Source organism: Passer montanus, unplaced genomic scaffold (genome assembly GCF_014805655.1).
Source record: "Passer montanus isolate IOZ18808 unplaced genomic scaffold, ASM1480565v1 scaffold3, whole genome shotgun sequence".
In the NCBI taxonomy this organism is placed as follows: domain Eukaryota; kingdom Metazoa; phylum Chordata; class Aves; order Passeriformes; family Passeridae; genus Passer; species Passer montanus.
This window is the reverse complement of record NW_024367707.1, coordinates 18,416,195-18,438,469: the sequence shown is the minus strand read 5'-3', so window position 1 is coordinate 18,438,469 and position 22,275 is coordinate 18,416,195. Positions and strand designations below refer to the sequence as shown.

General features: G+C 44.3%; 1 protein-coding gene across 1 annotated transcript; it reads left to right on the top strand.

Annotated features, from left to right (window-relative positions):
• The first annotated feature begins 618 nt into the window (after positions 1-618).
• ECRG4 (ECRG4 augurin precursor) lies at positions 619-21,189 on the top strand. The gene is made up of 5 exons (XM_039714293.1): positions 619-863; positions 15,042-15,199; positions 15,842-15,889; positions 18,329-18,486; positions 20,550-21,189. Exons 2-5 carry the CDS (start codon positions 15,109-15,111, stop codon positions 20,709-20,711), a joined length of 459 nt encoding a protein of 152 aa, XP_039570227.1. The 5' UTR covers positions 619-863; positions 15,042-15,108; the 3' UTR covers positions 20,712-21,189.
• The last annotated feature ends 1,086 nt before the right edge of the window (positions 21,190-22,275 follow it).

Here is a 22,275-nt window from a genome sequence, read left to right as displayed (position 1 = left end):
AACTGCATCAAGTGTTTCTTTAAATTAATTGCAATTTCCTTAGGCCATTTGTAACATTACTGGGATATCCTACTGAAAAAAGAGCTTTTTAATATACAAATGCCACACTCACTGTTTCTTGTAAGCTAGATATTCAGATAAATTAATTTGATATTATTGATGTCCATCTTGTTTATTCCTCCTGGATCATTTATAACAAGAAGTTGAAACCGCTGCACTTGTGGTAAAACACAGTTTTCTGCCACAGCCTCATGTAGTTTTGAGCACAATGGGTGTTTACCAGGAAAAGGGGTCTTTATGAATCCCAGCCTTGTTCCCTGCAATAAGAGGAGCTGCTGGTCATGCCTTTGACCTCTGGCCCTCCTGCTGACCCCAGGTGTGTGCTGTCCTGTGTCTCAGCTCTGCTGTACCAACACATACTGGTTCCCAGCACCTGCAAGGAATTAAAGATCACTAAAATGCTCCCTGGAGCTGGGCGCTCCAGTACGGTACAGCTGACACAAAAGCTGAAATTCCTTTCACATGAGAGCATGGGTACATCTGCTTGCAATCATCTTCCTCCAGGCAGCCGGCCTGATCAAGGAGAAATGTGATTCTCCACACTTGGTCCGAGGAGTGCTGGGTAGAAGCCTCCAGCCAAGGGGCTGGGATTTGGGAGAGGCAGAATAAACGCGCCTTTCGCGCCCGGCATCCCCTCCAGTCCCGCGGCTCCCGCGCTCCCAGCCTTGGTCTCTTCTTGCCCTGCTTGCAGGAGGCAAGGCATGCTGAAATAAAGAGAAACTTGTTCTGTGGCAGGAAAGGTCGTTTCTTCTGGCCAGGCATTCCCATCCCGGGAAGGAGACAGGAAGCATATTGCATTAAAGGTAAACTGATAAAATATTTGTATGCTGGAAGAAGGGGAGGAATGTCAAAAACATGTCAATGTTCTTTAGAAAAAATTATTGTGGTGTCTTACTCCTTCTCTGACAACAGCTGTGGGGTGTCATAAAGAAATGCTTTAGCCATCAGTGATCTGTAGCCTCATGCAGGACATTTTCCTTGCTGGAAGGATGTTCTTTGTCTGTCTGTGCACACTTGTGTGTGTGCGCACCGTGGTGTGAATGCGTGCTCTGCAGAGGAGGAAATGACCAAAAGTATTAGAAGTGAGTGGACTGATGTACCCATAGAGGGGATATTAGCAGAGTCTTTGGGAAATCTAATGTTTGTTTATTACTATCTTTGTTGCAGCTGACCGGTGAGAAAGCAACTAAAAAAAATCACTTCTTTGATGAAATGTGCAGCTTGTAACACAGATGTCTTATGGTTTGTGTACTTCTCTAGATTTGTCACATTCCATGTTAAAACTTGCTTTTCATGCTGCTACACAAGAGGACTGAAGAAGTAATTTATAGGTACAATTAAGAATGCCATGTTTGGGGAATAAAGGGAGAATATTTGCAACAAAAGCAAGCTTGACAATTGAGTGGTTCAGCTTCACTGTGATTCCTAAAAGCAAGCTGAAGGCAGTAGCCAGAGTGTACTTTTACTCTTCAGCTCTGATCATCAGTTAATGTGTTTGCCCCACCTCCTCAGGCTGGATTTTACTCATAGTCCAGATAGCCTGAAGACTTGAGCCAGGTTTGCAGAAGACATTAAAAACTCAGTGATGCAGCTGTAGCTGCAGTGCTCCAAGGGCACATGTGTCCCAACCCAGCCACAGCATCCCTACAGCTGGACTGATTAAAATTGTCAGAAGTGGCAGCTCACCACAATCCTGCAGGAAAATGCTGTGCTGCAGGCTGGGCAAGAGGACCTGGAGCAAGGCAGCCTGCTCTGCGTGTGCTGTTTGGAGGCATGTGGCTAAATCAGGCATGGGCTGCTCCTAAACTCTTTGAACTGAACTCATGCTAAGACCTCCTAAGGTCTTGGTTTCAGCCAAGCTATATTCTTGGCCTCAAACAAGTGCCTAATAAAGAAGACCATTCTCACGAATAAGTCTTACTTTGGACTTTTCTAAGAATATGTCTTGTTTAGGGAAGTTTTGGTAGGGTGGAAGAACAACATCCCTTAACAGCGATGGGCAGATAATGTTTTTTAAAAAATTGGCATGCAGAGATTCTGCATATTTTACCATTGCAATTTATTCACATACATTCATGTATGTATACCTGGAGAGTTTTAAGGTGACTGTAGAATGACCTGTGATACAGCATGAAAATACAAAGGGAAACATCTGTCATTAAAAAACAATAGGAAAAAGCACTTATTTAACACAGGCTGAAATACAGAAATGTTTGCATGCTGTGTTTGGCTTGATTTACTATAGGGAAGATTTACTGATATAAAGAGGCATTGTCTGTAAAACACTGTGTGGGGTCTGCTGTTTTCTGGGGCTTCTCACCTGAATGTTCATTTGTGTGTTCCAACACATTGACACTCTGTAATAAATCCACCAAGGCATTTTTAAAGGCCTCATACTCAATGTATTTTTTTAATATGGCTTCATTCCCTGTGAATACTAATGTGGATATATAGAGATGAGAAGCTTTCTGATGACAGACAGATGGGATGCCTTTAAGGCTGTGTCAGTGCCCTCTGAAAATATTGATTGCCAAGTGTGGTTACTGAGAAAAGATGCTGAAACCTTTGGAACTGAACAGTTAACAGAGTATCAAACATGGATTTTCAGTTATAGGAAGGATAAGCACTTACGTCAGTCCTTCCCTCTGGCAGCCGTTAAATCTGGTGGTTGTGTCTCAGTGTATCTATGGAAGATGCACATCTGTGTTCCTTTGCACATCTGTGTTCCTCTCCTTGTGCTTACAGAGAATATTCTTACTACTCACCACACAGATTTCATCCTCAGCAGGAGGATGAGTTTTCAGTCTAGGCAGGAGGCACAAGCACAAGTCTTTAACTTTGAGGAGTAAATGGAATTTGTCAAGGCCTTGTAAAATCACTCTTGCCTGTTGGCCTTTCTATTGTTACACCAGTGCCGTTTGCCTCCTCTGACTCTTACAGCAGCCTCTCTGTTCCTTGTAGTGCTGTCATCAGCCACCAACCTTCTTTGGGTATTGCCTGAAGCCACTGCTGAGCAATTGACGGGAAAACTATATTGGTTAGATTGGAGAAAAGCTGGCTTCAGTTGGCATTTTTGTATAAATTTGGAGAAATCCACTTTATAGGTGATTTGTGAATGCACAAACTCTACACTACCACCTGTCTGCTCCTTCCTTTCGTATTCTAGAGAGAGGCATTGATTTTAAGGCTAGATGACATCACTCTGGGCTGACCACATGCATAATTCAGGTCCTCTGACATCCCTGTATAAAGTCGTATTTCAGGATCAAGAAGAGTACCTGTGACAGAGACTGTCTTTTGACAAGAAGAAAACCTCTCCTTGATTAAGAAAGATCCACATAGCCCAAGACAATTCTTTAGAAGTTGTTCCCATATTGTTAACATCCATCTGATGTTTCCCCTTAGACTCTGAGCCCATTACACATCCAATTAGGTTAAAACTGCTTCAAAAGAGAGGCTGCTGCACTACCTGGACATGCATTGTCCATGCACAGAATTCAAATATCAGTAAGCAAAATACATATGTTTCGTAAGTGTAGTTGTTCTTGTTATAAACTCAGCCTCAGATAATTTGGGATAATTTGTTCCTGAAGCTGCCTATATGGTAGGGAAAGGGAATAGGAAGATACATTTTCCAACATATTTGCTATGCAGAAAATGTGCTCAGATCTTTGATTAATATTCCTAGTTTGTATTGTTCATTTACATATAAGAGTTTAGTCCTCTGTAATGAGAGCTTATTTTTAAATGAAAATATGTGATATTTAAGTGGAGACTGGAGACGAATAGGAGAGAGGGATGAAATAATAAGAGTTGGAATTTGTTCATAATGAGACCAAAATGAAGGTATTTTGTCAGTCTTTGTGTTAATCTGTTTCTTTTTTTAGTCTTGCCTGGAGTTGCCTGCATGCTCGCAGGGAAATCAATCTGTGCCTTGGGCAGTGGGATCTATCCATGGCTATGGACACTGATGGATGGTTTCATATATTGAGACTGTAGGTTTGATGGGAATCCTATAGCAATGGTGACAGCAGTGGAGATTTGAGGGTTTTGGCTTCTTTACTAAAATACATACCTTATAACATGTGTTCCTTCTTATCAGACAAAAAGTTCTCTCTCCACTCTGTAGTTCTCTCTTCTTCTGCTATGTATTTCTTGCCTCTTTTGTGTAATTCTTTCCTTCCTCTTCAAACATCTCAGTATACATCGTTTTAAGTACAAAATAAAATTAGTAAACCGTGTAAGATTAGTATTATGGAAAAGCTTTTCCATGGACATATTTAGTGGCTTTGTAATGATTGGTGATTTGGTTGCATATGGTGCTTTTTTTTTAAAGTGTAAAATAATATTTCATGACACGGCCAACTCAAACCGTGTAAGATTGGTATTATGGAAAAGCTTTTCCATGAACATATTTAGTGTCTTTGAAATGATTCAGTGATTTGGTTGCATATAGTGCTTTTTTTTTAAAGTGTAAAATAATATTTCATGACATGGCCAACTCAAACCCCATGACAAAAATTTCATATGAAATGATCAGGGTAAAGGATTGGCTTTACTAAACCCAAGGACAATATTGTATTTAAAATAGCAGAACCACAACTTTTCTTATCCAAATGCCTAAATTTTGCAGAGCAGCTGGTCAGGCCCAGTCTCTGAAAATTGTGCTACCATATATGGTGTTCTTCAAAGCATGACTGATCTGTCATTTTCTCTTAATTGAAAAAAAAAAACCAAACAAACAAACAAACAGCAGAAAGCTTCCTATCTGCTCCAGGCCCAGTCTCTGAAAATTGTGCTATCATAATGGGTATGGTGTTCTTCAAAGCATGAAAAAAAACAAAAAAACAAACAAACAGCAGAAAGCTTCCTATCTGCTCCTATCTCCTCCCTGCTGTACAGCAAAGCATTGGAGTCATGGTCGCTGGAGGTTTTTAAAAGATGCATGGATTTGGCACTTAGAGACATGGTTTAGTGGTGGACTCAACAGTGGAAGGCTTGTTGTTGGACTCCAGGTCTTAAAGGTCTTTCCCTACTCAATGTTTCTATGATACAGTGATCTTACCATGTCTGGTTAACAAGTGATTATCAACAACAGAAATTCAGAAAACAGAACTTCTTCACAGAAAGGGTAACAACATTGGAATGGACTCCCTGTGGAGATGGTGGAGTCACCATCCCTGGAAGTGTTCAAGAAACAACTGGACATGGCACTGCATGGCACTGCTATGGTTTAGTTGACCATATTCTATGTGATTTCCAGCATCAAAATTATATTGCTGACACTACATCTACTTTAATCAACATAAAAATTACAAGTTTAAGTGACCATTTTTAAGAAGATTTTTCTATTCCAGTTATAAGTTAGTAAAAATAAAAAGTCTAATACCCTGTGTGGCCTCCCCCAATCTATCATAGAGTCATTACTGTGCCCTTGTCATTCTGTAATGTAAAATAAATCCTCAAGGGTTTGTCTGGGTGTTTACTCACTGCTGTATGGCTAAACCCTAACCTGGACTCACACATGAGAGAAAGAGATTGGTGGCATCAGGGCATCAGGGCATTACCTAGTTCAGGTCCCCCCCAGTTCCAAATACCATTCAGGAATATGTACTACACTTGCAGCCCATTTTAGCAAATAATTGCCAGGTAAAAGCATCTTTGGATTGTAGCCATTAGGTGGTAACATTACCTAATAAAAAGGCAGTCACTGTCCTTCTCTCAGGAACAGTACTTCAGATCTGCCATGAAGGATGTGAAAATGTGTTAAACCAGAACAAAGTTCTTCAAAGCAAAAATCACTGTGGTCCTCATTAGAATAAAAAAGGAGTCAGACACAAAGATTTGTAATGGCAGATCTTGAGAAAGGAGGACGCGAAAGAATTTTGTGTTGGTTTTGGTAAAGGTAAGTGATTGAAGTGCTCATTCCCACTTGAAGAATTACATGCTCAGAATTCCTCTCTCTGAAGCTGATTAACTTTCAGATAAAAGTTGATATCTGGTCTGGGTCAGAAACGGAGTGATCTGACCAAAAAACCTGTCATGCCTGCCAGGACATTTTTGATGGAAGGGAAACAACGTGCTGGAGATAGATGGCAGCATCTTATCTCCTCTGTGCCATCCTCTGTGGCAGGGGTTCCAGGGCAAAAAGCAATTATGCCAGTGCCTCAAGGAGTGAGCAAGGAACTCCAGAGGCCTCTCCACACTGACCAGTGCAGGCAGGCTCTTCTGCTTGGTTGATGGAGAGCCAGCGTGGGTTCAGGAGTTGTGCAGTCCTACCAGCACGAGGAGAGCTACTGTGAGCTGGGTCAGGCCCCTCACCAAACACAGATTCAGGAGAGCAAAGAGATGGGGATGAAATGCCCACCTTTCCAGCAGAGCCACGTTTCTGTATAACAGTGTTTTGCAATGTCCAGACATAGAGTGGGATCTAATCTTTCTGAGATAAATGGGATTCCTTAGGGCTTTTGTGATTAAAAATGCATGTGTGCACGAATACTTGCAGGGTGGGTACCTAAATGGTCACAATAGGCAAAAAACTTCCCCTCAAATTTCCACAGCTTGCAGCTACCCACCCTTTGAAGTCATTGGCATCCAGGGACAGCTGGATGCAGTGGGGCTTCACGGGGGAAGATTAAAGATGTCACTATCTCTTACTCAGCAGCAGCATAGAGGTAGTACAGAGAGTGCATTCTCCTGGAAACAAACTGAACTGTAAATCAGAGAGTTAATCCAACATCAGATGGGCAGAAGAATGGGCTTGTTCACAGGCAGGGCATTGGTGAAACCAGGAAGCACAGATATAAAGCAGAGCCAGCAAGAGCGGCCACAGAGCAGATCAAGAGAGGTGTAAGGTCATGTGTGATAAAGCCAGGAAGACAAGTGAGGTTTCTGCTCTAATAACCTGAGAATCATGCTCCAAGCTGTGATGCACTGCTTGTTCCTAAGGCTCCCAAGGGCTCATTTTTGACCCAAGGAGAGAGGAGTCACCTGTCCTCTGCTGCAGGTGACTGCTGCATTTTGTATTTCAACTGTTTGGGCAGATGTTCTGCATCCCCTGGGCCTGCCTCGGGCAGGCTGGCAGTGCTGCTGGAAACTGCAGCCCATGTGATCCCTACCTGTCTGAGAAGGCAGGCAGGGGAAAGCAGGTTGTTTTGTTAATGCTGAAAATGCCTGGCACACTCCGGGCAATGTTCCTGCTCCTCTGCTTTGAAACGTGAGCTTCAAACTGAGCCAAGGGTGGCAGCAGCTCTCTGGGATGTCCCCCTTTTCCTTCCCCATGAAACTGCACACACTTTCTCCCATTTGAAATAAAACCCACCAATTTTTACAGCACATGCTGAGTACGTGTATGTTGCTGCAGGTCTCTGAGGCTCATGGCTGTGCTGGTGAGGTGGCATTGGAGCTGCACAGGGCTTCCCCTGCTGCCCAGTATTGCTGCAGCTCCTGGAGCTGTGGGGGCTGAGAACAGGGAGGGAAACCTTGCGCAGACCTGTTACAGATTCACCTGTCACTGTCCCAGGCTCTTTGCCCCTCAGAAGGGAAACCTGTTCTGCTACTGAACTTCCCTGCACAGGCTGAAATCCACTCTGGAACATGCCCACATTTTAACTGCTGTCATCGCTAAGATTTAAGATTTTTGAGATTTTGCATTTTATAATCTTTGAGTAGGTGCATCTTGTTTGTTGGGAGGGTCTGGTTTGTTTGTTTTGGTTTTTTTTTTCATTTCTTCGGGGTTTTTTATGAGAGTGTGTGTACAATCTAGATGCGAATAATAAAATAAGGCAATGAACACAAGTAAAATATTGCTCAGAAATAAGAAGCATAAAAACTAAGTATCCCAAATCACAGCAGTAAAGGAAAGAATGATTTGAATGAAATCAGGCCATGTCAGAGAAACAGGTATTAATGTAATACAGTCCCTCTCCAACTCCCTTCCTGTTAAATCTGACATACACCCTTGCTATATGCTTCCAGGTTTATCCTAAACGTATGCTGGAGGCAGTGGAAGAGAAAAAAGAGAAAGATTTCTTAGAGAGAGAATGTTTTTATCCCTCTGTGGAAAGGAAGCAGCCATGATCTGATAACATTGCTGAACTAATCTGCTTCTCACTGGGTTTATCACCAGAGCAGTAAGGTAAATTCTGCAGTGAGGGCAGCAAAGTACTGTCAGTCAGTGAAGGGAGGAGGATGGACAGACCAACTGACACCATTTCTTATCTGGCAGGCTCAGGCAGAAGCTGAGGAAAATATCAGTAGTAGCCAAGCCGAATAAAAAAAAATCCCAACAACTTTATTTTATGCAATTTTGTATGGAAAATATTTTATTACTAAAATGGACCAAAGAAATAGTGCAACCAGTTGAGATGCAATGGCTGAAATGTGTCCCAAACCATGTGCCGAGGACAATGAGATTTACAGCTGACAAAATATAAATTTTTCCTAAAGAAAAGATATTTGCCCTGGGTCTTGGGGCTGGTCCTGCCTCTGCCAGGACATTCTCTGGGGCAGTGGAAGAAATAGTATGAAACTCAAAATATTTTGGAAAGAACTGACTGATGATTTAAATATTCTTCCTTCTGTTTGGAAGGAAAACACGGCTCCTGCAGTTTTCTTGGAACAGGCTGCAGAAAATTATTTGGAGTACCAAGTGCCTCTACCCTAAGGCAAGCAACCTGGACAATATGGCTGGGAGATTTATGGAAACCTTATTAGCAGAAAGTAATAATTTTCTGCATGTTAGGAACACTGTTCAGTGCTGCCATGTTCTTGATCAAATGGATCATTTTAGTGGATTGTTAAAATCTACACGGTGCTTATTTGTAAAAGATGAAGTGTCATCTCCTGCACTCGCTGGCCAATTTCCAACTTATCTCTTTGCCTATCAAGTTATGATGACATTGTGCCTCATTATTTTATCCTAACTCTCATTATATTTGGTGGGAGGGTTTTCTTGAAAATCCAACACTGGGAGCCCTTTGATTATAGACGCATTTAAGCTGCACTGTATTTAAGAACATAACTGTGTTGAAACACTTAAAATCATGAATCCTAATAAAGAAAGTGGGAAAGAAACCAAGATCAATCTTTTCTGTGTGTTTTTCGTTGTGCTTGGAATTACTGAATATCCTTGAATAGCCATTACTGATATTATCTCTTACATTTTAATGAACAAACCACAGTTCTCTCAAAGGCTACTGTGATGAGAGGAAAAAGCAGAGGTGTCTCTCCTATTCAGAGATCTCTTTGTACAAAATTTTAGGCAAAATGTAGAATATTAACTATAGTAATAATAGTAAAACACTTTAAAATTCAGGATGCTTTGACCCACAGATTACACCCCCCCAAAAAAAAGTCTACCAGAATTTCTTCAGTGAGGTCCTTGCCTTGCTCCCGCCTGTATATTCTTAAAGTCAGGTTCAGAGTGGTTTCCAGTGGATTGCTCCCAAATTTTCCCTCAGGCTTGCAAGACCATAGTCCTCAGTCTAACTCCATGCTGGGAAAGTAATGTACCCACCAGTTCTATCCTGCTATCCTGCTGCAGGCTTCCTTCCAGTTCATGGTCTTTGTTATGCTGGGGGGCTTGATGGAGTTTACACCATGCTGAAAGGGGCCCTGCTCACTGCTCCTCATTCCAGAGCTGTCTGGGGAACAGCCCTGCTGACAGCATTAATTAACATCTTTCAATGAAATTTCAGCATCAAGGGTCTACTACTGTCACCAGTGGTGATGAAAGACATTTAACCAAATGACATCATTGGTGCAGACTTTGCTTACCTAATGCTCATGCTTGAGAATGCTGCGCAACCATGCCAGCAAAGAGCTTCCAGCACTGATGTGCCAATGGAGGAAAACTAAGGCCTAAAACAAGATTTAAACACCTCCACACACAAAATCACAGAATGGTTGGAGAAGACCTTCAAGATCATCAGTCCAACCCATGCCCTAACAGCCCAACTAAACCATGGCACTGAGTGCCACATCCAGTCTTCTTTTAAACACATTCAGGGATGGTGACTCCACCACCTCCCTGGGCAGACAACTCCAGTACTTTATCATTCTTTCCATAAAACACTTTTTTCTAATACCCAACCTATATCTCCCTTGATGCATCTTAAGGCTATGTCCTCTCATTCTGTCAGCTGCTGCCTGGTGAAAGAGACCAACCCCCCTGACTACACTCACCTTTCAGGGAGTTGCAGGGAGTGGTAAGGTCACCTGTGAGTCTCCTTTTCTACAGGCTAAACACCCCCAGCTCCCTCAGCCATTCCTCACAGGGCACCCTCATCCATGTCATCAACAATATTGAACAGAGCTGGCCCCAGCACAGAGTCCTGAGGACTGGCCCCAGCTGGATGCAGCACCGTTCACCACCACCCTGGGCCCGGCCATCCAGCCAGTACCTAACCCAGCACAGAGTGCTCTTGTCCCAGCCCTGGGCTGCAGCTTTTCGTTCCTAACGCAGCAGAGTGCTCCTGCCCAAGCCACGGGCTGACAGCTTTTCCAGGAGTGTGCTGTGGGAGACAGTACCAAAGGCCTTGCTGAAGTCCAGATACACAACATCCTCAGCCTTTCCTGCATCCACCAGGTGGGTCACTTTGGTCATAAAAGGAGACCAGGTTGGTCAAACATGACCAACCTAAACCCGTGCTGGCTGGGTCTGATACCCTGGCCATCCTGCAAATTCTGTGTGATGACACTCAGTATAAGCTGTTCCATAACCTTATCCAGTACTGAGGTCAGGCAAATTGGCCTATAATTACCAGGATCCTCCTTCCCAACCTTTTTATGAATGGGTGTCACACTGGCCAGCTTCCAGTCCTCTGGAACCTCACCAGTGAGGAAACCAAGTCTGATAAATGATGGAGAGCAGCTTCTCAAACTCATCAGCCAGCTCCCTCATCACCCTGAGATGGATCCCCTCTGGTCCCATGGATTTCTAAACATCCAAGAGGCTCAACAGTTCTCTGACTGCCTCTTCCTGGATAGCAGGGAGACCATTCTGCTCCCTGACACTATCTATCCACCAGTAAGACAGTTGTCTGGACAAGCCATCTTCCCACTAAAACTGAGGCAAAGAAGGCATTAAGCACTTCTGCCTCTTCCTGGATAACAGGGAGACCATTCTGTTCCCTGACACCATCTACCCACCCAGGAGGACAGTTGTCTGGATAAGCCATCTTCCCACTAAAAACTGAGGCAAAGAAGGCATTAAGCATTTCTCATCTGCAGTTACTAAGTTCCCTCCCATTCAGTAGAGAACTGAGGCTGGTCTTACCCTTCCTTTTGCCATTAATATATTTGTAAAAAAATTTTATATTATCCTTTACAAAAGTTGCCAAATGAAGTTCCAACCAAGTTTTGGCCTCTCTAATTTTTTCCTACATGCCCTAGAAAACCTCTTAAGTATTTCCTGAGACATCTGATCCTCCTTCCAAAGATGATACATCCTCTTTTTATTCCTTCAAAACCTCGTTGTCCATCCAGGCTGGATGTTTGCCTTGTCAGCTCATCTTTTGGCACACAGGGACGTGCCCTAGAAACCCTCTTAAGTATTTCCTGAGACATCTGATCCTCCTTCCAAAGATGATACATCCTCTTTTTATTCCTAAGTTCCTTCAAAACCTCATTGTCCATCCAGGCTGGATGTTTGCCTTGTCAGCTCATCTTTTGGCACACAGGGACAGTCTGTTCCTGTGCCATCAAGGTCTCTGGTTTAAAGTACACCCACCTTTGTGAACACCTTTGTTTTTTAGGGCTGCTTCCCAAGGAACTCTCTGAATAAGTCATCTAAATAGGCCAAAGTCTGCCCTCTGGAAGTCCAATGTAAAAGTCTTATTGATGTTCCTCCTGATTTCACCAAGTATCAAAAACTCTAACCACCACAGCTCCCACCAGCCCATCTCTATTTGCAAACCAAAGGTTTAACACAGTCCCTCCCTTGGTGGGCTCACTCACCAACTGTGACAAAAATTTGCCATCCACACACTCTAGGAACTTTCTGGACTGCCTCTTTTCTGCTGTATTAAGTTTCCAGCAGATGTCCTGCAGGATAAAGTCACCTATAAGAAGAACAAGGTGATCTTGGTGATGCTGAAGAAAGGGAGGTTTTAAAGAGAGCAGTGTCACTGCTGATGGAGAGATCCCAGGAAAACACTGCAGTATTCCAGCTGTACACACAGCAACTGTGGTTTTTCATGGTAAATAACAGGAAGGGGTACTGCAGGCATGTAAATAAACTTGGATATTCACTTGGGGGTAAATACTTGGAATAACAATGCAGTAGTTGCAGGCTCAGCAGAAAAATATGAGTCTTACTACAATACTTGGGCAACATTGCCTCAAGTCCTTATTACAACCTGAAAAGAAATAGAGATTGCTACTGGGAAAACATCAGTCACCTTTCACCCCACCTTTGAAAAGAAATGCTGTTATGCTTTCTTTACTTTATGTCAAAAACTTCTGTCCCCTGAACTGAGAAAGTGACCTCTTCTCGAACATACTGCACTCACTTTAAACCTGAGGGTTATAGTCTTCTGTCAGTCACTTCTTCCATCACTAGAGCAATGAATTTCTACAATAACCTTGTACTTGAGTCAATCCTTTCTCTGGGTTTCACAAGATTGCATTTCATCCCAGCAGTTTCTTGACTCATCATGGTGTATCTAGTATCCAGAAGAGATTCTGTACTTTATATTTCCTTGGCTGAGAGGCACAAAGAACCTGAAGTTCTGCAGAGCCCCAGCTCTCACACAAGGCTTGTTACAAACCAACCAGCTGAACAAAACACCCTTTGCCATTACCAGTATAGCAGTAAACCATGAATATTCATTAATTACTGCCCTGGTTTTATAAATTAACTCCATCACAGCTTTTCCATATAGTCTTGCATATGTGCTCTTCACTTCTGTCCCTTCTAGCTATATTCTGCAAATAGCTATCCCAAAAGCTCTGGTGGTTTGAGCAAACTGGCTGTCAGTGTTAACCTGATGAAAGAGTGCATTGATTCAGGAGAAGGGGCTTTTGCTCCAGCACATGGTGCTGTCTGCTGACACTTGAAGCATGGGGCTACAGGGGAAAACCATTCAAAAACAGTGACAGGAAAGACAAGTTCTGGTTCACATTTGCATGGGAGTTGAGCTGGGACCCCAGCCTCGTACTGAAGTGCTTCCAGGACAGGGATCAGGAAGGTGCTGCTCTCTCTGTGGGAAGATGTCGCTCCTGCAGAGAGCAAGAGGCCCTTTGTGTGGAGCTGTTGTTTGACACTGCCACTTGAACTGTGGTACTAAAATCATAGAATGGTCTGGGTTGGAAGATGATCTCACTCCAACCCCTCCCCACCATGAGCAGGGACACCTTCCCAAAGACCAGTTGCTCAGACAGCCCCATCCAACCTGGCCTTGAACACTTCTAAGGATGGGGCATCCAGAACTTCTCTGGGCAAGCAGTTCCAGAGTCTCACCACCCTCACAGTAAAGAATTTCTTCCTAATATCTAAATGAAACCTCTTTCAGTTTGAAGCCCTTATTCCTTGTCTTATCACTTTATGTTCTTGTAACAAGTCCTTACAAAAAGGATGAGCAGAGATGCCTGAGCTTTAGCTCCGAGGTGCTGGGGGATGAAGGGCAGCAAGGGAAAAGCTTTGAGTGCAGATTCAAGTGATTTTTTTTCAGAAGAGGAAAGATGTGTGGGGAAAACAGGAGCGATTTCCTGAAGCAGCATTCAGGCTGGGGCTGGGACGCTGCTGAGGGACCAGCCCGCTCTGGTGATTCTTCTGCATTTTACAGTGAGTGGAGAAGCCAGCCATGGGGTCTGGTCCCACCCCCAAGATCTGCTGTGCCTGTCTGTGTTCCACATCTCATCTCAGGGAGTTGCCACTGCACAGTTCCCCCACCATGCACTCGTGGCTATGTATATATATACACACACATATTCAATGTACATATTTATATACAGCTGCAATATATAGAATGTGCACTCTGTGTGTGTGTATTCATCTGCAACTGATCTGGAACCAATCCTTCTATCACAGAGCCAAGGTCCCAGCACCTGCCAGATTTCTCACAAGTGGTTTACAGAGGGAGCCTGGCTCTCCCTTGCTCTCTGCTGGCACAGGTTCAGCAGGAGGTGAGATGCTCATTATGGTCTGAGTGCTGTGGGTCTCTGCTGTGAGGGAAGAGAGAGGTTTGTGTCTTAGGATGGGTGAGGAATTCATTAGGAATTCATCTGGGGTGTTTCTGGCATCTGCAGGGGAACAAACTGATAGAAGATTAATTCACCAAGGGAAGGTTCAAGTCCAAATTAGGAAAAGGCAGGAGGAAGTTTAGGCACCATTAGAGTAATGGAACTGCTGAGCAAGAGCTCTTAGTTTGTGAGTTTGGCTTTTGGTCCCTGAGTACTTACAACAAACTAAAACTGCCCATATGTAGAAAAATATCCAAATTATTTTATAAAGCTAATCAGGTAAAATGCATTGTGATTGTCTGTGGGTTTGGGCGATGAGGGGAAGGGAGACAGAGAAAACCCTGAACTAAGTCACCTTTGGTTGATTCTGTTTAGTTTTTCCATCAGGACAATCTCTCCATTTCCATGCACTGTTACAAGGATCTGACAAACCGGGTTTATATCGAGAGCAATGTGAAATGACACGCTACAGCCATTTTTAATTTTTTTTTTTAAACTCCCCTATCAGAAAAGCCTGCATAAACCGCTGAAAGGTCTTTACCAGTCTCGCAGGATCGATTTTGTGTAAATCCAATAAAAAAGTGCTTCTGGGAAGTGGCCGGGCAGACGGGTGGGTGCCTGGTCCTGCCCGTGGGAATGTCCCACGGGCTGCTCCGAGAGCGGAGCCCCGCGGCATCCCCGGGCTGCCGGTGCCCCCCCTTCCCTTCCCTTCCCTTCCCTTCCCTTCCCTTCCCTTCCCTTCCCTCCGCTCCCCCGTCCCGCCCCCATCTCCATCCTCTCCGTCTCCTCCCGCACAGGTGGCATTCCTCTCCTCTCCTTTCCTCTCCCCTGCTCTCCTGTGCTCTGCTCGCCGTCCCTGCCGCGATGCCGCCGCCGTGTCCCCGCGGGGCCCTGCCCGGAGCCTCCCTCCTCCTCCTCCTCTTCCTCCTGCTCCCGCTGCTCTGCGCGGCCCCCGGTGAGTGAGCGCGGCGTGCGGGACTCGGGAAAGCGCAGCCTGGGGAGCGGGAGAAACCTTCCCCTGGCATCCCGCGTGGGGAGAGCCTCCGGGGGCCCCAAGCCTTGCGCCAGTCCGGCATCTTTTTAAAAAGGCGCTTCTTTGCCGGTGACTGAAATGTTTGGGAACAGCCGAGCGCTTGCGGGTCTCCCGTTGCGCTGGCAGTCTGGGGATCAGCAGGATGACTGCTTCGGTGTGCCTTGGGGCAGGATGCCAGGCAGAGTTTTGGAGCGCTCTGGTTGTCAGCACAGCCCTCACCCAGCGACCAGGGGCTTTCAGCGTTATCATGCTGCTCTGGGTGCTGGTACTGGCACCAGCTGCAGTTTTCTGATGAAAAATGGAATCATTTACTTGGTGAAGAAGGCCATTATAGGGTTTCCCTTGCCAAGAGAGCTGGGGAGAAGATGCTGGAGGGTCAGAAGCTTCCCTGCAGTGTATATTGCATTCAAGTGTGGAAAGGGGAGCAAAAAGAGCAAGTTTCTGTTTTGTCTCTTGAACTGGAGCTATGACAAAAATACTTCTGGCAGTTTTTGAGAAATAATCTTTGGTGGTTGTTGTTATTTCATTCTCAGTAGATATATGCATTTTATTTTTATTGTCTAGATGCTTCAAGGGGAAATAAGCTTAAACTGATGCTTCAGAAACGAGAAGGTAAGTGAAGAGACAGTAAAGTGCTTTCCTCTGTTTTTCCTCGGAGTCAGTTGCTTACAGTGGAAGCTGTGGGTGTCCCTGTACCTCCAGCTCCAGGAGAGCAGATGGAGCAGGAGGCTGCAAGCACAGGGCAACACTCACCACGGGCCACACCAAAACCTCCTGAGCCTCTGCCTGCATGCCTGTTTGGGATGTTGGGCTGGAGGCTCTGCTTAGCACAGCTCCCTCTGAAATCTGGGGTTCCCAGCCTCAGGCATGCTGCCTTTTCTCTGCCCTTTTCTCTGCACAACCTTTTCCAATGTGTGCATGGCAGACGTGGCATTTATCTATTTGGGGCAGTCACAAACTTTTCCAAGGAATGCATGGAAATACTGCTGGCTCAGGCACAGGGAAGAATATGTGCAAACCTGGCTTGCCTCTGATGCCTTGACTTGCTCTTTTTGTCTTCTTGGCCCCACGTGTGCTTCCTTTTTGGAAGACTGCTCTCTTACAGGATAGATGATGGCCAGAGGCCCAGCAGCCAGAAGCATGGGATGGCTCACTGGTTGAGGAAAGGTGGTGGAAATGATGCCAATGGGGAACAAGCTGCACCACAGCAGACGAAACATCCCAGAAGTTTTGGCCACCTCCCTTCAGCCTGCTCTATGGCTGAAGCAAAGAATTTATACCCCCACAGAGGGGACTTCAACTTCCTGCCAGGCTTTCTAATTTTGTTCTGGGGCTTTTTTCTGGCACCACTCCACACCTCTTGCCAGAAATAAAATAAATATCCCACCCACCTCTGTTTTCCTTGTGTGTGGGGTCCTTGTGGTACCATTCTGCAGGGCTTTTGGGAAGATAGGAGTGACCCTCCTGCACCACAGCAGTGGCCATTTTTTTGTTCAGGTCACCTGGAGAGAGGGACTGCCCAGGGAGGGCTCTTGGGGCATGCAGACCACATGGCTTAGATCAGGAAGAACTGCAAAATTGATCATGCAGGGAATATGCAGCCTCTTTAATTCCAGCCTTGCTCCCATTTTCTGGTTGGTTTCTAAAGTGAGCAGGCCAAGCACACAGTACTGCCTCCCTTGCTGGCAGTGTCCCTTGTGTGAGGGCTCATTCATGGGACATTTGCTTAGCTGTCCCTCCCAGCAATAACTTAGCTGTCCCTCCCAGTTCAAGCTCATGGTGAGTTATCAGTTTCCATTGCAGGACAGCCTCCTGTTTCCCACTTACTGCAACAACTCATCTGTCACTTTCATCTTCTCCTCCTCTCTGCAGTCCTTTGCCTTCCTCTCTGAGTCTGCCCAGCTCCTGCTTCAGTGGTTTTCTTCACATCTCCACTTGACTTCCTTGTCTACCCCACTCTCTTCCCTCACATCCTTCAAAAATCCCATGCACACCCATGTTCCTGATTTCTTCCTCATTGAAATGAACCATCTGAAGGCAAGACTTCTACTCCTACACACTTCTTGTTTCACAGCCAGATTAATAATACCATGTTTTATCATTTTTGTCTGTGGCCAGGGGCTGGTCAGTCACAGAATCATAGAACTGTTAGATTAGAAAAGATCTCTAAGTTTAAGTCCAACCATTTATCCAGCAGAGCCACACTCACAGCTAAACTATGTCCCCAAAAAACCATGTGTCTTTCAAACACTTCCAGGGATGGAAATTCCCACCACCTCCCTAGGCCATTTGTTCCAAAGCTTGACCACTCTTTAAGTGAAGGACCTTTTCCTAACATCCAATCTAAACCTTCTGTGGCACAACTTGAGGCCATTTCCTCTCATCCATAACTTTGGGAGGTGTATAAATTCCTCTAGCAACCACAGCACACTGTTCTCAGGCATGGAGCAAGCCAGGAGGCACATCTGGGTCTGGCAGGTTGGGGGCATTTCCCTCATATAGGCTGCTGTGAAAACCTGATGGGATTTCATTTCTAGGCATACAGGGCATTGAGTAGTACTCATCTAAATGCTACTTTTTTACACATCAGTGATTCAAGAAAAATCTATCTTTTTAAGTGTTTCTCCCTTCACTCTAATATGTTAACAGTGTTTCTCCAGCTTCCTTAGCCATTTTAACTGCACTTCTCTTCTTCAACCCAATTTCTGCAACTGTACCACTTAGGGCCACTCTCCTGCTGTCTCCTGAAAGCACAAACACACAGTGTATATGCTCATTGAATTTGGGTGCTTTTATTTAAATTCCTCAGTTAGCTGCTGTACTTGAGCTCAGAAATGCTTTTCAAGAATCCAGGAGAATGAGGGTAGCAGAGAAATCCTATTGCATGGGTGATTCCTGGGTTTATTACTGTTACTCTGCTACAGGCATTGCACTGGCAAGCACAAAGGCAATGGCATGATGTGAGAATCATTTTCTTACTTGCTGCAAGCATACGCTTCAGGCTGACCAAAAATTTCCTGGCATGCCTTTTGTGGGGGGGATTAATTTCAGCCCCTGCTGCGGCGAAGGCCGAGGTGTCAGTGAAGGAGACGGCAGCCAAGGCGTTCCTGAGCAGCCTGAGGCGCCAGAGGCGCCAGCTGTGGGACAGAAGCCAGCCCGACGTGCAGCAGTGGTACCAGCAGTTCCTGTACCTGGGCTTCGATGAGCAGGTCAGTGTCAGAAATGGAGAGGCCTCATAAAAAAAGAGAGGGGAATAGGCAGGAGTAGAGCAAGGAAGATTGGGCTTAAGTGAAAAAAAAAAAGGGCTATTTAGATTAGATATTAGGAATAAATTCTTTACTATGAGGGTGGTGAGGCACTGCAACAAATTACTCAGAGAAATGGTTGATGCCCCATTCCTCCAAGTGTTGAAGGCCAGGTTTGATGGGGCGTTGAGCAACCTGGTCTAGCAGAAGGTGTCCCCACCCAGATTTCTTCTTTAAAGTATCAAATGTCACACAGAAATATAACCTCTGTTACATGTTAGAGATTCTTGCATTATTGTATTAGTAGAAAAAAATTACTCTAAGGTTTTGTATGGAGTTCCTGCCTGCTATCAAACTTAAGCTTAATAAATTGCAATTGGACATATGAACAAAGGTTGCTTTGTGGAATAGGTGGCCAGACTCAAAGCAATCAATCGTATTTCAGGAAAGTAATTTCCTGTCCGCCTCAACCTGATCAGCTTTTAAACATTCTGAGAAATCCACACCAAGCTGGCTGTGACTGGCACTCCCCAGTGAAATGGCACTGACATGCACCCAATGCACACTTGTGCCTGCACAGCGTGGGCAGCTCCTGACCATCATGAACACTGGCAGCTGTGCCTCCACTCTATATGTGAAAGGAAAACCATTGGATAATATTCAGTCAGCCTCCCTGCAAATGAGAAGGACACATTTTTTAAAAGCACTCTATTTGTAAAAACACTGGAGTGGAATCAAACTCTACACAAAGCTCTACTAAATAGATACTGGAATAGGGCAAAAAAGTGTGTTTGGTTGCAGTCCCACATGTAGAATAATTTCTGCTTTTAATAAGAGGTAAAAATAGTTATAGATGTTGAATTCTTGGCTTCTGTCAGCTGCATGAATATGTTTAATGAGATTGCATTGGCACAGGGAAGCTGGAGTACATTTTAAAGCTTCATGCTATGTGGATTGCTTGGAAGATGAATGCACTCATTTTCAAAGCTGCAACAATTAGAAAAATAATCCTTTGCTTGAGCTGAAATAATGAAGGATACTTTTTTTCTAAATTCTCCTGGATATTATGTGGATGAAAGTCACTTCTGAACAGCATGGCTACATCCCCCTTCACTAATAGAAATAGGAAAAATAGGAAAATTGGTTTTATATACACTGGAAGGTGAAGACTGGGGGATAATACCAAAAGGAACAAAGACAAACCATGCAGAAAAAGTGAATTCTCCTCTGAGTTCCTGTCTGCATTTCAAAAACCAAAATGAGGCCTGTTGTGGGATACAATGAATCCACTTAGTAGGTTTTCTTGAGTATTAAGACACAGTCTTAACAATGAAATAACTGTTTGCTCCAGCAAAGGACTTGGTCCATACTTATCCATTGTGTATTTACAAAACCTTTTTTTCCCCCCCAAATCTCAGCCAAAAATATTTCCAAAGCGTCATTCAGATGGAAAGGCTTTGACTTGGCAAGTATTTGATATCCTTGCACACCATTTTTCCTCTGCTGTTGTGAGCAGAACTGAAATGCTTATTGCATTTCCATAGCAGGAAGGCTGCATTGTACCTTTGTTTTTACCTGTGCAAGGTGAGAGATCGGACAGAAAACAAAAGCCTGTTGCACCCCAGTCAGGGACATTGCAACTAAAGGCACGTGGCAAGGGAGAACTAAACCTTTAGATTTTTAACTGTAAAATACCGAGAAAATTCTACAGTCCACCACTGACAAGGTAATTGAAATATTAAAGGTGCTTAGTGCACATTTCAGATTAAGGTACTCTCAGTTTAAGCACTTTGCAGTGGGCAGGGGATGTGGGGCTGGGTCCAGGGTGGGGCTGGGCAGGACAATTCCTGCACACAGGATCCTGATAATCTCATATGTACAAGTAACAAACCCCCTTAGATCTAAAGATTTCATTTATGACAAATTAAAGGATCCAAATTTCTGACAGAGGCTCTTGCACCACTTCAGTTTGATCTCATCACTGTAGTTTCAGGCTGGAAGGGAAATGCTGTCTTTTTTTCTGGCAGAAATTTGAAGATGACATCTCCTACTGGACCAACCTGGGGCGCGCTCGTAATGAATACTACGGTGGGTACTACCAGCACCACTACGATGAAGATTCTCCCATTGGCCCACGGAACCCACACACCTTCAGGCACGGGGCAGGCGTCAACTACGACGATTACTGATGCCATTCGCCCTGCTGCACTGGGCGAGGCCGAGCCCTCCCCCAGTCAGGATGACCCTGCTTTTTCTTCTACTCATGTCAAACAGAAGGAGGAAAGGATCTGCCAGACTTTGATGAGAGCAACATGACTTTTTTTTAAAGGTTTTTTTATAGGTTACAGATAACAGTCTTTCTTTCTATCATTACTTAGTAGTACACTATATATAAAAAGTGTTATAGAAATAAAGCTTTTTTGATAATTAGGTTGCCATTATTTAGTAGACTTCATAATAGCAAGTTTAATTCCAACTGTATTACTACAGATTCCTTTTTAGAGGTTTTTTCTCTTGCTGTCCTACAATCAATTGCAAAATTACATTATATCATCTACTTTGGCATATAGAATACATAATATTAGCCAGTACATTTAAGATGTGCCTTCCCATTCACATTTCTATTAACAAATAAATCCAATTATTCTTGGGAGAAAAGAAACAAAAGGTTTCCTATCAATTGAAGTGCTGCTTTGTTGCCTCCTCTGCCGTTTCCACACCCACAGCGTGCAGCCCTCCAAGCCTGACATGGCACTTCTGCAGCTCCTGTTGGGTCAAGGACACAGACATTCACAAAAGCTAAATTCAGGGCAGATGTGCTTGCCTACCTACAAAGCCTGTGAAAGGATCCTCCAGGGAACAGGCTCAAGGCAGGAACTTGACTTCAGCAGTAATTGCTGAGGCACAGAGCTTCCAACCTGAGCCCAACCCCTCCCAGGCACAATAACCCAAAGGTTATGTTTGCTGAATACTCCCCTTTGTGTCCATTCCACTTAGCGTCAAGCTTTCAGCCTAGCTCAAAATAGGGAATAAAACAACAAAGTAAGCTATTTAAAATTAAGTTAGTGTCACACAGCATCCAACACAATTCCCTGACATCATAATTTCCTACTGCAAAATTCCCTCTACCCCAGTTCAGACTGAAACATGCACATTAAGCTGAGCATCAAAATATATCAGAAACCAGGCATCTGTTAGTGAAACACAGTGGATTAAAGAGGGAAGAGGGATTGTTGCTGGCATCATGTATGTTAAGAATCCTGAAACACAACTAATTTTTGTATCACAGCAACATCAGCATGGGAGTGAGATTTCAGCTGTCAGGGGCTTCAGGAGGAGCTGGGCAGAGGAAAGCACTGCTGGCACTTGACAAATGCAGAGGCCTGGGAAGGGGCAGGTGAGGAAGGCTGGCTTCTCTGACTTCTGGAACCAAAGAATCAGGATAAAGAAAGATTAAATGTGTTCTACCAACTGTAGCAGTCAGAGAAGACAGCATGGATGCTTTAGCTGTCTCTCATCTAAAGCTTACAAGAAATTTCCAAAGCATGTATGATGGCATTCTTTATGCTTCACTGCTTTCTTAATTCTGAATGAATTTCCTAATATTTTGCTTAAAGCCCTTGTTGTTTGCTGGACTGGTGTGTAGGAGGCGCAGCCCAGCACTACGCAGCTCCCTGCAGGAACACTTCCCAGGAGACAGCTCTTTGCTGAGGGAGCCAAACTCAATGAACGTGTTGGTCACTTCTCTGCACA